This window comes from Pseudophryne corroboree, chromosome 7 (assembly GCF_028390025.1).
Source record: "Pseudophryne corroboree isolate aPseCor3 chromosome 7, aPseCor3.hap2, whole genome shotgun sequence".
Taxonomy (NCBI): Eukaryota; Metazoa; Chordata; class Amphibia; order Anura; family Myobatrachidae; genus Pseudophryne; species Pseudophryne corroboree.
In genome coordinates, this window is record NC_086450.1 from 218,436,405 (window position 1) to 218,454,182 (window position 17,778).

Genomic DNA, 17,778 nt, shown 5'->3' on the forward strand with positions numbered 1-17,778 from the left:
ACAGTTTCACTTACACACATTATGCCAGATAACGAGTCCCATTTTACACAATACTCAAGGTAGAGCCCCTATCACACATTTTGCCACGTACAGTCCCTTATTAAACATTATGACAGCAGAGTCCCCCTTTTTACACATTACGGCAGCAGAGTCCCCATTTTTACACATTATGGCAGCAGAGTCCCCATTTTTACACATTACGGCTGCAGAGTCCTCTTTTTACACAATACTGCAGCAGAGTCCAGGGAGGCAGGGGGTTGAGAGAGTGTGAAAGTGTGTGTGCTATAGTTACCTTTGACCCAGCCGGCAGTCCTCTTGTACTTCCCGTTCCCGCCCCAGCACTGCAGCTTTTCGCAGTGCAGGGCACTGTAGGTGGGCTGAGGGCAGGCTGGGAGAGATGTCATCTCTCCTAGAACACGGGGGGTAGGGATAAGAGGAGGAGATGATCGAGCTGAAGCACCTCCCGGCCACCTATGAGAGAAGACGTAGCCGGGCAATGCACTGCAGCTGAGCTGAGTGGTGACGGCGGGAGGGTGGCCAGGTGGCTGCAGACATCACAGTGTGGCAGTGGCACGGTCAGGTGTTGCCAGTGGTCCTGCACCTACAGTGCTTCTGAACTGTGTGCCAGGCACCACTAGCAAACACCTAGTTATGGCTCTGGACGGTACATAAATACAATAAGCTGGGCTATACAGAAGTACTGTTGCAGTGCCACTACCAGCTGGCAAGGTATACTGGGACAGATGCAGGTAGAAATATAAGACACCCACCCCCAGAAATGCAGACCCCAGCCTGCCCACCTCTGCATTTTGAGCTCCTGCACCAGCTTTGCAGCTGCATAAGGCAGACCAGATCAGGAGGAGCATGAGATGCAGAAAGTGCACTGTATCTGTGTCAGGGCAACCCCAAATCTGAGCCTGGCAGCTAGTGAACTTCCTGAATCCTCTTACTGTATCTTGCAGTTTCAGCTCCCAGCCCCAGCCAGCACAGGCCAGCAGCAGATCCTTGTACTGGGAGGCGAAGCTTCTCTGTGTCTGGCTTGGAGGGAGGGAGTGAGGAAGGAGGCAGCAGCATTGAATGGGAGCCGGACAGGTGAGTGCAGAGCAGGGACATGCAAGCACATGACATTATGTCAGTGCTGCCTGTGTGGTGGCTGTGGCTGATAAGTCCCGCAGCCATCACCAGCATTATGAAGTTGTTGATGAAGGATTACTCTTTCAGAGACATCCTTCATTCTTGTAGTAGCCAACCTGGGTGGAGCCCCCTAGTGGCCTTATGGCAGCACCGACCCTGCTTGCTCCTTGGCCCAGCACACTTCCGGAAGAAAAAAGGAGGCGGGGGTGGATGGAGCAGAGAGGCTGCAGCGGGGGATGGACGGAACGCTGCATAGTGCATATACTGATCTGATCCCACTACCTCTGTATGGTACTTTGCCACTGGAGGAATCCGGGAGCGCGTGCTATGTGTATGCCAGCGGATGCGCCCACAGTGCAGATGCGCTGTATGCAATGCACCGCTGGCCCACATGTAGTTATGGACCTGCCTCATTGCACCTCTTTTACTTCTTTGCATGATGTGCTGTTTGGGGCCTATTTTTTAAATCTGCCATCCTGCCTGACACTGTAGTGCCACTCCTAGATGGGCCAGGTGTTTGTGCCGCAAACTTGTGTCACTTAGCTTAGTCGTACAGCCACCTCGGTGCAACCTTTTGGCATAAAAACAATATTGGGAGGTGTTCAGAATAGACTGGAAATGAATGTTATTGAAGTTAATAATACCGTAGGATCAAAATTACCCCCAAATTATGTGATTTTAGCTGTTTTAATGTTTTTTTCCAAAATCATCCAGATCTAAAACCAAAACCAAAATACGAAAGGGTGGTTTTGGCAAAACAAATCCAGATCCAAAACATGAGCATGGAACCAGAACCAAAACCAAAACACAAAACACGATAAGTGCCTGTCGCACATCTCTACTTATAACCAATGCAGGGAAATGGCACAAATGATCCCATATCTCTGATTTCTTATTTTCCCCCAAGAATGTAACAGCTACATAATGGGGATAATGTGAAATCAAGGAGATTGCTGGACTATGATGGAGATACTGTAGATACTAACATATTTTTAAGTATTCAGTTTTTTTTGCAGAATTGTATGTGTTTAAATGAATAATAATTTAAAATGATGTGCCCCATTTGGGATACGGTCGTTAGGTCAACACAACTTAGATTGACAGTCATTAGGTCGACCACTGAAGGTTGACATGGGCATTAGGTCGACATACACTAGGTCGACATGGGCATTAGGTCGACATGTACTAGGTTGAAAGGTCAAAAGATCGACATGAGTTTTTGGACTTTTTTTGGTGTTGTTTTCTTCGTAAAGTGACAGGGAACCCTAATTAGTGCACCGTGTCCCCTTGCATAGCTCACTTCACTCATCATGCTTCAGGCAGGTTACCGTTCCCAATTGTAGTCCACGTGGATCGTAAAGTATGAAAAAGTCCATAAATTAAAAAAAACTGTGAAAAACCTCATGTCGACCTTTTGACCTGTCAACCTTCTACCTGCATCTGTCCCAGTATACCTTGTCAGCTGGTAGTGCCACTACAACAGTACTTCTCTATTCTAATTTATGTGATGTCAATAATGATGTCAATTCACATTATGATATATAGTGTTCCCCATTCAGATTGTGCCTCATTACAGTGCCCTAGTTCATATTATATAACATTGATATGCCCTCCGGTTCATTTTATACCACACTACAATAAGCAGGCCCAGGGGCATACCTAGATATATTGCAAGCCCCAAGGAAAAAGTATGAAAGGACCCCTATGTACTACGCAATGGCGAAAACTGTATAAAACACATGTAACTTTAGGAACTCAAGGAAGTTGGGCCCCTTTCAGCTCTGGGCCCCATAGCAGCTGCACTGCCTGCACCTATGGTAGCTATGCCCTTGTTCCTAAGGATGTGCACTGTGCATCTCCGGGCACCCCGCAATATGGAAAAGGGCTTATGGCTTTCATTCTAAAGTGCTGTCAGGGCAGTGATCATGCTGCCCCCTTCGCCTTGTGTGGTGGCACTGGTCATATACCCCTTATTACAGAGCTAAACATTCATATGGCGCTGCATATTTTCAACTGCGCTCTGCAATTTGCATGTTCACATTTGTATTTTTTATTTTATTATTCAGTTATTTTTATTTATATGCATTTTGTGCACGGTTTGTGCATTATGCAATATGAAATGTGTTATGTTGTTGAAAGAAGGCAGTTTTTGCATTGATGAATTTAATGCTACACTGGAAGGTTTCCTAAAGCTCAACGAGCTTAGGAATAAATAATGTTATTTGAACAGTATTTGAAAAGCAGAAATATTCAGTCCTTTGTATTTTTTACTCTGCATTTTCACTTATTGTTAACAGGTATATTTCATTTTTTACTTTTACAGAATAAAAACAAAATTGGTTTCCTAATCTTCTTCAGTTGATTGCTATGCCATTTACTTTAAAAGCAATTAGTGTTAACCACCTATTGTGTCAAACCAAAAATAAAACCCAGGCATTTCAAGTCTGTTCAGTTATGACATTGTCTTCAGATAAGTCAAATCATTGTAGATAACATTGCTTGTAAAAATGTCATTTTGTGATTCTTGTTTTTTTTTATAATCACTCAAACCCCTCTGTTCTTAAACAACAAAAGGAGAAAATCAAATAAAAACTAAATTAAAACTCCACTAGATGGACATCTAGTTCTTTTAAAAGTAGCAAGTAATAATTCTTTTAGAATTCTCTCATGCCGTATTGGCAATATTAATCTTTGCTGACTGCAGGCTGCCATATTAAATGAGAGTAATACCGAAAACTGATGATTTCATTTTGTGTGCAGATTCCAAATTTATAATAAAATACAGAGTTTTAATTGTGGTGTTGATCTAATCAGGTGGGTTTCCCAGAAATTCCGCCCAGGGCTGCAGCACTCTCTTCTTCTTAGGTGTCCTGTTACAAGCACACAGCAGTAGTTGATGCCCTACTATCTGAACATTTACCCAGCAGCATAACCAGAAATTTGTGAGCTCAAATATTTTGTAGGGCTCCTGTCCCAATGCTTCTAGACAAACAACTTCTCCACAGTAGTTTTATGCCACATAATAGTGCCCTACTTCATTTTCTGTATCATAGTCATGCTCTAGTTAATGCTATGTCCAATGTTATGCCCCATACGATTGTCTTGTTTATTTTATGAACCATAGTGCAGTAGCGCTCTACTTCACATTTTGTCAATAATACCCCAATTCATTTTATGACATACAGTGTCCCTGGGATGTTATCAGGATCCCGGCACTTGGGATGCCAGCTGTCAGTATACCGACATCTGCATCCGAATCACGACACCAAGTAAGTAGTCTAACCCTCGCCATCTACCACCCCTAACAATCGCACCCTGCAGCCTGACCCTAATGGCCCTCCCCCCTGCATCCTAGCCTTAACCCTCTGCAGTGGTGCCTAACCGTAACCATCCCTCCCCGCAGCCTAACCCTAACCCTCCCTCCCTGCAGCCTAACCCTAAGCTTCCCTCCTTAGTGCCTAATCCTAACCACCCATTATTAGTGCTTTAACCCAACCCTTCCACTACACAGCCTAACCCTAACCTCCCCCCCAATGCAGCCTAACCCTAACCCTCCCCCAGCACATAAACCTTTCCTCCACCCTCGCAGCCTAACCCTAACCCGGCCCAGCATACTTACAATCGGAATACTGGCAGTTGGGATTCCAACACCGGCATTGTAATACATGTCAGGATCCCGGCGTCGGTCTTCTGACCAGTGTCGGGATTCCCACATCAGTATTCCAACTACTGTTATCCTGAATGCCGGCATGCTAACCAGATCCTGTGTCCACAGCTCATGGTATAACACACTACAGTACCCCTGTTCATATTATGCCACACTATAGTGTCTCAATTTAATGTTGTGCCACATTGCATTGCCCTCAAGTTCCAATTATGAAACATCACAGTGCCCTAAGTTCATATAAATTCAGACTATAGTGCCTCCACTTCATATTATGCCACATTACAGTGCCCTCCATTCATATTATACCACAATACAATAAACAGGTCAGATTATGCCACATTACAGTGCCCAGTTCAGATTATGTCACATTACAGTATACCCTTATCATTATAACATCCACTACACGCACCTCTCACTGACAATGTAATGTCACCCCATTTAGGCTAGGTGATGGGTTTCACCCAACTGCTTAGCAGGCAAATCTGGGAAACTAGTATGCAAATATATAACCTGGGTTTGCATCTGAGCCCCATAGTAATGGCTAGAGTCCCCATCAGGAGGAGACTGTCGGACTCCAGCCTCGCCCCCGCTCCTACTGCTCGCCTGCTGCTACTGCCACAAAGTGAAAGAGGGCCCATGAGAGTGGACCCAGCATGCATGACATCATGATGTCACACCGCACCGCCTAGTTAGAGAGGAGGCAAGGCACCCGAGGAGCAGCCTGGAACAGAAGAAGAATGCGTGGGTGCAGGGCTACTGCAGAGCATTAGAGATGATAGTGAACTGTGGTCACCAATAGGTAGTGGGGGCCCGGCCGATTTTGTCAGTCGCAGGTCCCACTATTTCTGATAGTAGTCCTGGCAATGGCACCCACTATAGCTAAGCCCATTTGACAACACTGTTGCCTGAGTGATTCACCAGAGTGCTAGCTGCAGAGAACATTACTTGGAGCCTTCAGGGAGTGCATAGTACACAATGAGAGAAAGATGCCCTGGTAAATTATGCATGCCCAAGTGAATGCTCTATTCCCAGGTAGGTAGCCACACCCCAGGTAAGTAGGAATCTCCTCTAAATTTGACACTTGTACTGTAAGTACTGAAATGAAACTGTACATGTGGAGTGCAAATTAGGGATGGACATCGATGGTCGATGTTTCAGAACCATCGATGTTTTCGTTTCGATGGTAGTGTTTTTAGCATTTAATGGTGCCCTCCCGATGTTTTTCACCATCAAATGATAGTCATTTGATGGTCTTCCGATGGTGGCTTGTTTTTTTCTAATTCCAAATAGCTATGCCTCCCCTTGCTGCTGTGTCTATCAGGGAAACTTCCTAAGTCCGTTGGAGGCTGTCTGTTTCAGACATGAGCCTGCTCAGCCAGTCCCCTCACCCCCTTCCCACTCTAGACTGCTGCTAGGCAACAGGGCCCACTGCAAGCTCTGATTGGCTCTCACTGACTCAGAGAGCCAATCAGATCCCAGACCTTACTTACCCTGCAGTAGCAGAAGCCACAGACACTCGGAGCTCAGGAGGATTCAGAGGAGACAGAGTGACCTCACTGATCTTTATATCACTCCAGCTATACACCACCACTGATCAGGGGGAATAATTTAGGAGGGCTATGGACAAAGTCCTTGCTTGAGTATGTTTTGGACTGTGGGAAAAACCAAGAGAAAACACAAAAACCATGGAAAGAACATACAAACTCCACACCATAATCATCGGAATTGGTCCCATGTGAGACAGCAAAGCAAACCGCGCACTGAGCAAGTTGCCATCCACATTATTGTAAGAAATTCCCAGCCGTTACGCCGTACCGCTGGGTCGTCCACAATACTGCATTCCGCTGGCTTCGTTCTGTGTGAGGGGAGGAGAGCGCAGCGCAGTGCCTCTCCTGCCCTTCAATTCTCTTGGATGCCCAGTCTCACTCTCCATCGGCGGCGGCGCGGTCAATCTGAATAAGGCACCTGTTTACTAGCCAATCAGAGCTCATGGACCGGCAGCCGTGGCTCCTGATTGGCTGCCGGTCCGCGAGCTCTGATTGGCTAACGAACCGGCGCATCATTTCAGATTGACCCCGCCGCCATTGGAGAGTGAGACCGGGCATCAAAGAGAATTGAGGGGCAAGAGAGACGCTATGCTACGCTCTCCTCCCCTCACATAGAAGAAATAGAGCCAGCGGCAAGGGGTGGGGGGCAATGAGCGCACAGTGGGACAATGTATATCTGCCACAGGGGAGTATTGTATATCTGACACAGTGGGGGCATTGTATATCTGACACAGTGGGGGCATTGTATATCTGGCACTGTGGGGGCATTGTATATCTGGCACAGTGGGGGCATTGTATATCTGCCACAGGGGAGTATTGTATATCTGACACAGTGGGGGCATTGTATATCTGACACAGTGGGGGCATTGTATATCTGACACAGTGGGGGCATTGTATATCTGGCACTGTGGGGGCATTGTATATCTGGCACAGTGGGGGCATTGTATATCTGGCACAGTGGGGGCAATGTATATCTGGCACAGTGGAGCATTGTATATCTGGCACTGTGGGGGCATTGCATATTTGGCACTGTGGGGGCATTGTATATCTGGCACAGTGGGGGCAATGTATCTCTGGCACTGTGGGGGCATTGTATATCTGGCACAGTGGGGGCATTGTATATTTGGCACTGATGGGGTAATGTTACTTCATCATCGGGCATTGTGTGTGTATATTATATATGTATATTATACACACAATGTCCAGTGATAAAGTAATATGTTGCTCAGAGTCTGGCCCTGCCCCCGATCCCAATTCCCACATTGCAAACGAAAATGCAGGCTTTCGCGCATGAACTAGTCATATAAATAGTTTTCACCATCGAATACTTTTGATGTGATGGTTAGTAACCATTGCATCGAAAGTTTCAATGGTGGAACATTGCCATCATATGATGGTTTGCTTTCGATGTCCATCCCTAGTGCAAATAGGCTCCCCCTGTAAATGTTTTTAGATAAATAGGACCTGTCAGCAGTTAAAGGTATGCTGCATTTATACACTGAAGCTGCAAATGTGGTTGTACAGTATTTAAACAAATTCCAAATCTGCAATTCAGCATGATGTACTTTTAGTGAACAGAAAGGTAAACAGATTAATAGTCTCCCAAATAAATACAACCATTTGCTAAGAAACCAGAAGCAATGTTTTATGAACAAAAACTTTTTTTTAGGCTCAAATAACATTATGCTTTTGCTTAAACAACATAATGTTAATGCTGAGAAAGTTTATTTTAATTAGTGTACGGCTAGTACACAGTACTAATCTGATCTGAGTGCTGCTATAATATCAATACTATATATTTAAATTCTCTAGCGTTAAAGAAATGTATATGTTTATTGGTTGGATATAATTTTATGGGCTAGACTTGAGTGAAATGTTATTACATTACTTAATATGGCTCAATATTGTCAGATATACAGTATTTAAATCTTTCAGTCAACATTTATATCTATATATTTAAATCTCATATAAAGCAATGATATATATACACATGTTCACAATATTTGCATTTTCTTTAGGCATTTTGAATTGTGCAATATCTGAAAAAAAAATTGCAAAGAAAGTCCAGTGTATTTCTATACATCTCATTTTCAATAAGAAACGGCACAAAGATCCTGGAAAATATCTGTCCATCATATTTGTTGCAGCCCATTCTAGGCCTGTTTAAGTCCGTGACAAGTCTTGTGACAGTCTGTATTGCACATACTGTGCCAAATGTAATAGAGTGTGAGACAGCTGGTGCTCCAAGATTCTGTCTGAACTCGTACATTTTTTTTAAAGCAGCAAACATTTACTAGGCAAAACCAGGTTGGCCTGCCATCACTTACAGTAGATAGGCCATAGTTAGTTGCTTGTTTAAATTATTTTATTAAATTGGCTATCATCACATGAATGCTTATAACCAATCAATGAAAATAATAGAATTAGGTGGGAGCATTACAGTTGTACCTAGGGGCGCCCTCACCCCTAAATCCGCACCTGATATCAGCATAGTTAGTATATTAAAAGAGGCATATAGTTGGTTTTAGTATAACTTCCATCGCATTGTTAGAATCGTAGGTCATCTGTGTTATTCAAAACAATTATGCAGCCACACCATTAGTTGCATTAGTCACAGCTGTTAGCCCAATAATATTTGAAAAGATTTTACCAGTCAATGGTTGAAATGGTGTCTCCCAGCTCCTGATGCTTATCTATATAAGAAACCTTGGGGTGTTTTCAGACCAGGATGCAGCCACGCGTTTGCACACAGCGGCTGCATCCAGAGGGTTTGCTCATGTGCAGCATCTATAGTGCGCATGTACGACCCTTCACCAAGGTGACTGATATTGGTGGCCATCAGGGGGACATTAATGTGGTGTTTAGTGGGCATAGTCCGGACAGCACAGGCATGTCCAGACCCTTTTGGGGGACATCACACACAGCCACTCTGAGAATAAAATGGTGCATAGCCAGGCTGCGCAGGCAGGGTTCATAAAGGCTAAACTGTGAGTGAGATGCCAGCAAGAAGGTGTCCTGTAGTACCAACTGACACATTTATCCACCTTACTCCAAGTCAGCAGCTTCCTCAACTTCCTTCAATTTCTGTTTATATTTGTATATATTATATTTCATATGTTTGCTACAGCATATACTATAGCCCCTAGGTCGGATTGGCCAATATGAGTGCTGTGGAAACCCCTGGTAGGCCCCATTGCCTGAGGGCCCACCCTCTTCTCTGGGGATCAGGTTTTAGACTGTGCACTCAAATTATACATTATACATAAATTGCATTATATTGCACAGTGACTATGGTGTATCCACTACAGTGCGTTAATGTCAATAATCTACTATATTATCATGCATACACTAGCATTATTTACTATATTTATTTATTTATAATGGGGCCAAGTCTTACAAGTGTCTGTGGTGGATGGACACACCCCTAAGCATGGACCCCTATCACTGCATTCCCCTGGTCCTCCTCTGTTCTAACACTAACAGTACAGGTCTTAGTGATATACATGGTTGAGCACATGTGACTTTTAGTGTGCCTTGAGGGCCGAGGTTGGGAATGCCTGCTATAGACCATCTATATCTTCAGTGCATAAAGAGACCAATGAGTACATATATGTCCAGGGTTGGGGTCAGGTTCTTCTACCACTCCCACACACACTTCCTCCAATGCTCCACAGAGTAGAAAATTGTGGAATGTACAGTATTTGGAAACCCCCCCTTTATAAATTCTCCAGCATACAACAAAAGATTCTTACAAATACATCTATATCCGGTACAGAGTGTGTAACAGATTTGAGTGATAGCCAAGGGGAAAGAAAATGAAACCACTAAAGCTGGCCATACACTAGGTCAATATCGTGTACGAATATATGATTTCAACGCCTCATTTGCTGCATTGTCTGCACATCATGCATGTTTTGGGTACGGTTACAATGGGATGTGTGGCCCCGCGGGTCAAACATCGCATCCTCAGATCATACATGCAGCCCATATTATCTGTCGCAATCACATGCAAATTGCACCATGTTTTATGCACATATGATGCATTGTATGATTTTGAGTGGCATACAATTGATCGTTTAACAATGGGTAATTAACACATTGATTGTCACTCTTGGACGGCCAGGGAGCTGCCAAGAGGTTGAAGGGAAATCTTGATACGACTCTAATCGAATGCCAGTCTTCCTAATGTTTGGCCAGCATTAGTATGATGATATAAATACAGATTATACTCACATGACACAATTTAGTGCTCTCCATCCTGTGGAGGTGTCATTGGATCATGTAACATTAGCTAGGATGACTTTGTTATTATACTATGGAGTTGCAGCAAACATATGTATGAAATGTGTGAACATAACAAGGCAAACTAAATGATTTCAGTAAAAGTTGAAGCAGGGTTTGCACACAAAAAAAAAAGTTATTATAAGGAGGCAAATATCTTTAATACGGTACACAAATCTAGCACACACACACACACACACACACACACACACACACACACACACACACTCTGTCCATTCTTAACTAAGTGTTAACTTGATCTTTGAAATGGACAGTACACCGGCAGATAACGTTTGATATAAATTACGATACTTGTGAAATATTACCTGTGCTTATTGGCAGTATGTTTGCAATCTCCTTTTGAATCATCAGAAGCAATTTCCCAGAAAATAACTGGAGTAGGAGGACACCGGAATCTCCAGAAAGTTTAGAGGACAACAGAAGCCCATCACTGTTCCATGTTCGGAACTGGAAGCTAACAGAGAGTTCATCCATTTTCATGGTGCCCGGCAATAACAGGTAGCTTGTGCTAGAGCTGATAAAGGTAACAGGAACAATGTGGGGTTCTGAGCAGGAAAATGTTATATTCCCCTGTAATATAAAAATAAGGAAGACAGATGAGCAATGAAATAGAAAATTTAATGTGATTGCATCATTTAATGGTCAGAGTTCTCTTAACAAGGATTTTTGTTGAAACTTTAGAACATGGCAAAGAAAGCATGAGAATTTCCCAAACAGAAAGTCTATTTTTATATGAAAATCCATTGTTGATCTATTAGCTGTTTGTATGATGACTTCAACTAGTTCACAAGTTTGCAGAACTCAAAAATTGTATACAGTATTTATGACGGACACATTAGTTGTGGAACTGTCAAAAGGCATTGTAGTAAGTTTATATTACCAATCTGTTCATAGGCACTACTGACATCACTTTTTTTTTCTTTTATTGACAGACTAAAATTATTATCTCTATATAGATACATTTTTCAACTTGAAACCAAAAGTCAAACAGAACACAAGTTAATATTTTTCAAATGGACACTAATTGTCCTCAGCACAGTTCTCACTGTATCTTCTCCTCAGTGATGTCATATTACTCATTCACAAGTTTATGACATAGGTACAGTATGAACACTTCTTAGTACTGGGTTCTTGTTCTCCGCAATGAATGGAGCCTGACTTTAGGGATGTATGAAATGCTGTTGTCTTCAGTGTAAATTAATTTGCCTAATTTCTTATTTTTTGATATTTACTCACATGATATTTTCTGTATTTCTCTGGCGTCATATATTAGTAGCTGAAGTACACGGCATTGCCCGGGTTTACATTTTCCAGATATCAATGAGTTGGAGGTAACTTTCGACATATGAAAAAAAATGAGCAGCTTAGTAGTTCTTGCAACACACCCATGAGGTGGCTGCTCAGTGTCATTTTTGTTTTTGGGGTGTCGTCAGTAGCCCTGATCCCCAGCTTTTCTTTCTGTTCAGTTTTATAATCACTTCTCTATTGCGAGATGGGTCTAAACTTTTCTTTCTGTTATCAATGGTGCCATTCCAAGGCTTTTGGGTACACAACATTTTTTGTCTTCCCACCTCCATTTCTTCCAGTTATTTTAGTTAATTGATTTATGGTTATTTCAGTCAGCTATTTCAGATCATTGAACGCTGGTCATTTCTGTCAGTTATTACAGTTCATCAGCATTTTCATCCAAATCCATCCAGTGGAAGGCTCAGAACAGGCTCCCTGGGTCAAAGTTCTGCCAAGCGCATTCTACCGTGAGGTCCGTCTGGACCCAAACCCCCTAGTGCAGGCATGTCCAAACTGCGGCCCTCCAGCTGTTGTGAAACTACATATCCCAGCATGCCCTGACACAGTTTTGCTGTCAGAGAATGCTAAAGCTGTGTCAGGGCATGCTGGGATGTGTAGTTTCTCAACAGCTGGAGGGCCGCAGTTTGGACATACCTGCCCTAGTGTGTCTTATGGGATGCAATATTTGCACTCTGTGTAATTTTCTTCCAAATCCATCCAACCAAAGTTTATCATATCCAACACCATTTCCCATCCATCATAGCCATAACTAGGGTTTTGCAAGCAGTGCCACTGACAAGAGCACAGGAAGTAGAAGGTGGGTTGGCACTGTCACTGCCCTAGTGGCCGATTTAATTGGATAGGGGTGTTATAGAACCACCTGGTGCATTCTGAGGATACTCAAGGCACTCAGCTAGTTCCTGGTCCCAGCAACCAGCCCTTCATCATGATGTCACATGTGCAGGAAGCAGAGCAGGCCTAGCATTCAGTATCATCCTGCAATGGCTCTGCCTCCGACACAGCATTAACAAAAAGCTCCCTAATTTCCCTTTACACTGCTGAATGGTGCTGAGCTTTTACACAAAACACGCACATGTTTAATATGCTTTATTTCAAGCAATGTTTTACTGTAGTTAAAGAAAGTTCTAAGATAATAAGTGAATATCATTATGGCTTAAACATTTTAAAGATTAAGTTCAAATCATCAGAGACATTAATATAATAAATTAACGACTGCTGTGTCCAGTATATAGTGTCACTAAGTCATCATTATTGACAAATATAATTACTTATGGCTATTTTTTATGAAGTAATTTTTTATATTTATATATTTTTTATATTACATTATCCCACAAAAAGAAAATTTACAATAAATAGGACTTATTTGAACTTTCTACAATTATTAAATAAAATACAGACATAAGTTATGATGGATATAGATTTACATTTGTCAGTATAACTATAGTTACATTGATTAATTATATATTGCTTTGACTCTACTGGAACATTGTCCCAATTTATCTTGTTAAGAGGAAATGATCCAGAGCAGATGTTTAATTTTACCAAATTACACCTTTTGCATATTCCACACAGGCACCAAATTTAGATTGTAAACATAGCTGTCAGGGAAACAGAATCTGTATGCACTATGTAAAAATAGTAAATACCATCATACATGCAGTCATGGCCTATATTAGCAGTCCTGCACCTCACCTGTGGTTGGCGGTTGCATTTCGCCAAGCACTTAATTAAGCATGATGAAAACCAACCATACTGTTTTATTATCTCACTATTCTAAATGGTTAATTTGGCAAAAGATGTAGACTTGGGTCTATTTTTTATGGTATGCAAGGTGCAGTTGAGATAGCTGCACTTTAATTGTCCCAAGTGAAAGCACTTCATAATGATCTTTTAAATTAGTGAGGAAGGTATGTGCTTCATAAATCATAAAGCATATGTATCATAAATGTGTACTAACATGTCTCCTCCTTGAAATTGGTTATGCAAAACAGCAATATTATTAGAAGAAAAAAAAACCCAAAGAGATACTCAGCTCAACAGTAGGAAATTCACTCCATCCCATATTCCCCTGCTCTGCTGGTGTCAGTTCTGGAGTGGATTACATTTACCAAAAGCTGAGCCAGCAAACCGCTAGCCCCTGCAGTCCCTCATTTTCATAATGTCACAAAACACTAAAAAGTTCGGCAATGTTTTTCCTATGGATGTTAATGCTTTATTTTCACCTCAGAAATTAAATGACACAGAATGCTTGTTTGTTGCAGCTGTTTGTTGCTACAGCTTCCTGGATTATTCACAAACAAGTTCCAAGTTCCCATGATTGAAATGCTGAAACAAAAATGTATTTTAATATTTCTATGTTTGTTTTCCCATCCTTGCTTTGATCATTGGGCAAAATTTGCACATTCTGCGTTCTTTGCAGAGAAGTCATACCCTACTTCCAAGTTGCTCTCTCTATGATGTTGTAATTGGAAGTGGCAAGTTAAAACTCTGAAGCAGCCAACTTCTCCACATTTCGTTTAAGTGCAAAGATTGCCAGCTCTCCTATGGTTTCTTGATTGGCTGTTGTCTACAATACAGAGTCACATTTCTGTGCAAAGTGCCGAAAGGATCCCAGACTGTATATTTCTTGGCTGATAGAATGATTTTATTTTCCTGTAACAAGGAGCTCTCTGCAGAGAGTACACCATAATATATTCATTAGAAAGACTTGCTTTGCTTTGATCATATTTTGTGTCTTGTTTGATGTTTGTGGCCTGTAGAAAGCAACTATCTGTAACACACCTTCAGCAGCAATTAGCGATATCTTCTCACAATAAAACTGAGATAATGTAGGTGAGAACTATCGCATGGAAACAAAGAGTGATGCAAAAAATAAGGGGCTGTAGGACTAACAGCAGAGTAAATAATAATATTTTTTACAATTATCCTTAAATTTCCGCTAGCCCCAAAAGTTGTTTTTTACAATTACATTTAAAGTTCCAAGAATTATTTTACTCAAACTGCTAAAATTGTCATAGCCTAGGAGCCAGGTGAAGTAAACTGAGATTTGCTAGAACCAGCATGATTTCAGTGACAGAGTAACTAGATTTAATTGCTACTTTAAAGTTACTGACATTCTCGCTGGAATTGCGCCTATTCCCACACATCACTGACTATTACATTTTGCACTAGGACTCTATTTATCCCACTCTCCCAACTGATGTGGTAATGTGCTGGGTATCTTAAATTCAGGGCCATAGCTAGATGTTGGCAAGGATGACACTCCCCAGGGGCACTAGTCGGTGGGGAGGACACCTCCTGGCTACAGTAGCGGATCTTGCCACGGGCAAGCAGGACTTTTGCCCGGGGCGCCGCCTTCCGGAGGGCGCCGGCGCCATCAGGAGGGCGCCGCACCATGGCAAGATCCGCTGCTGCTGCTGTGGTGCCCCCTGCTGCCGCAGCCCGCTGCCCGCTGTGAAGGGAAACTAGACGCTACGCATCTAATTTCCCTTCCTGGAGAGGACCTTCACTGTAATGATGTGCGGTGCGCATTGACGTCATCACGCACCGCACAGCAAAGGTCCTCTCCACAAAGGGAACTAGACGCTTAGCGTCTAGTTTACCTTCATGGAGAGGACCTTTGCTGTGCGGTGCGCAATGACGTCATCGCGCACCGCACATCCTACAACAGTACAGGGGGCGTAACTGACCACGCCCCCTGTATGAAGCCACGCCTGCTATTGCTGCCCGGGGCACCAGCCAGCACATTGCAGTGAGGTCATGCTCTGTCAATGATGATGGAAGTGACATTGGCACAGAAGATTTAGATGTGAGGAGACCACAGCTTGCTATCCAGGACCTTGCCATAGCTAAAAATGGACATTGGAAACCAGAAAATGTGCCCTGTCTATGTTCTACAGAATATGGTTTAGGGGGAGAATAAAATAACATATCATCTGTTTTTTTGGGTAGAGGGGTCATGACCAGGTCATGGAGGGAAGTTACTAGTGTTTTAGAAGATCCCATCTCCAATACTGTGCATAGGACTGCTGCCTCCACAAGGTAATGTCCCCCCTTTATTGATTCTGTTTCAGGTCATACCCCCCTCACTACACTCTAACTCAGATCATGCCATCCTTGTATCCTCTATGTTTTGCTCATGTTTACATATATACTACAAGGCCTCACATTTTGCCCCTCAGTCCCTCCACCTCTTCTCCTCCCGACCCTACTACACATAGGACTCCCCTCCTACCACTTTCCCAATTTCCTGCCCAATATTACTACCCTCCTGCTACTAAACAATATAATCCTCTTCAAATTACCCTAAGGACAGCTAAGTCCATTGCCCACCTACCCCTAATGTATTTTACCTTACACATTTTAAGGTTTTATAGACAGGGTCTTTGACAATTTGAGCTATACAGTACAGATGGCCAAGTTAAAAGACAAAATTAATATATGGATCATGAGGGAGGGGGGATCAAATCCCCTTCTTTGACAGAGATCCTGGACCCCTAGGTAACTACCTGCTTCAATTATTGGTGTGTGTGTGTGTGTGTGTGTGTGTGTGTGTGTGTGTGTGTGTGTGTGTGTGTGTGTGTGTGTAGGGTCATGGGTAAAATTATGACTAATGTTAATAAATGTTCTATTTAGGGCCTCCTGGAGTGGTAGGTGACTCAGGTGAATAAGGGTCTTCTAACTACTAATGGTAATTGGTAACTGAGCACAGAGTCTTGTGTGGTAGCTACTACAGAATGTAAACTTTTGCTTATTATGTTTTTCTATGTGAGCTCAGAGCTATTCTGTTGCACTTAATGCTTCTCAGTTTAGTGCTGCTGGTCATTGATGCTCATAGTACCTTAGCTGATACTAAGTTTTCTTTACTGTGTTCTTTATAATATTGTCTTATACTAAAGATGCCCAGTTTACAAATATCAAAAGGTATAGTTTAATTTAGTGTAAAAATCCTAAATCTCTGTACTAATCTGTCAGGAACCACAAAGATTGCAAAAATTGTCCATAAATTGCAAACTATATTTTTTTAAATATTTTGATTCCATCTTAATTTAAGTGACTCCTTAATCTAAGAACTCTGCCTCTAACTTGATTTTATTTTTATTTTTGTATGGCTAATATTATAAATGATGTAATACAGATTATGCTGATGTTTGTATAATATAATCAGTGATGAAACTACTAATACATAGAATTCTTCCGTACATAGACATAACATGGAAATACTGTGGCTCTGAATACAATGTAACAATTCACTATTATGCACCAGAAATCGTATTGGTACATTACATAAGTATTTCAATCCGGGGAAGGGGTGAGTTTGGAAGTAACTGAAAGCAGATACTGTAGGTACTGTAATACATTTTTACTGTTCAGGGCAGTACACCTTTGAAAATCGGTGAGATGCAAATAGGTGAGACACAGTGAATAGGTGAGACACAGTAGCTTTTATTTGAGTGAGAATACCAATACAGTACCTATAGTAAATTCAATGAGAATAATTGGCTGTAATAAGTCTATAATTGGCTATTGTTGTGGATAATGTGTCCGCATGTCAGACTTGCAAATAAATGTCCATAAATTGCATCATTTTAGTTGTTATCCCTGTAGCTTTTATCTCTGAGCCCTAACAGTATTCAGTAGGTTGCAATTTGCAGGTATCAGCGTGATGTCTGCAAGGTAATCACAAAATTTAAAGTTGCAGTTTCTTTTAAAGCAAAACCAGATTGTGTTTACATTAAGACAAATTGTCTATTTAAATCTAGAGGCTATTACTCCAAAATCATGCAGGAACAAACAATCAGCTAGATAACAAGAGAACAT

General features: G+C 42.1%; 1 protein-coding gene across 1 annotated transcript in view; it reads right to left on the bottom strand.

Moving 5' to 3' along the window:
• Positions 1-17,778, bottom strand: part of CNTNAP5 (contactin associated protein family member 5) — a 737,066-nt gene that overhangs the window by 273,052 nt on the left and 446,236 nt on the right. The window contains exon 8 of the mRNA XM_063933980.1: positions 10,956-11,220. Within this exon, the coding sequence (XP_063790050.1) occupies positions 10,956-11,220 (265 nt within the window). The remainder of the gene's footprint in view (positions 1-10,955; positions 11,221-17,778) is intronic.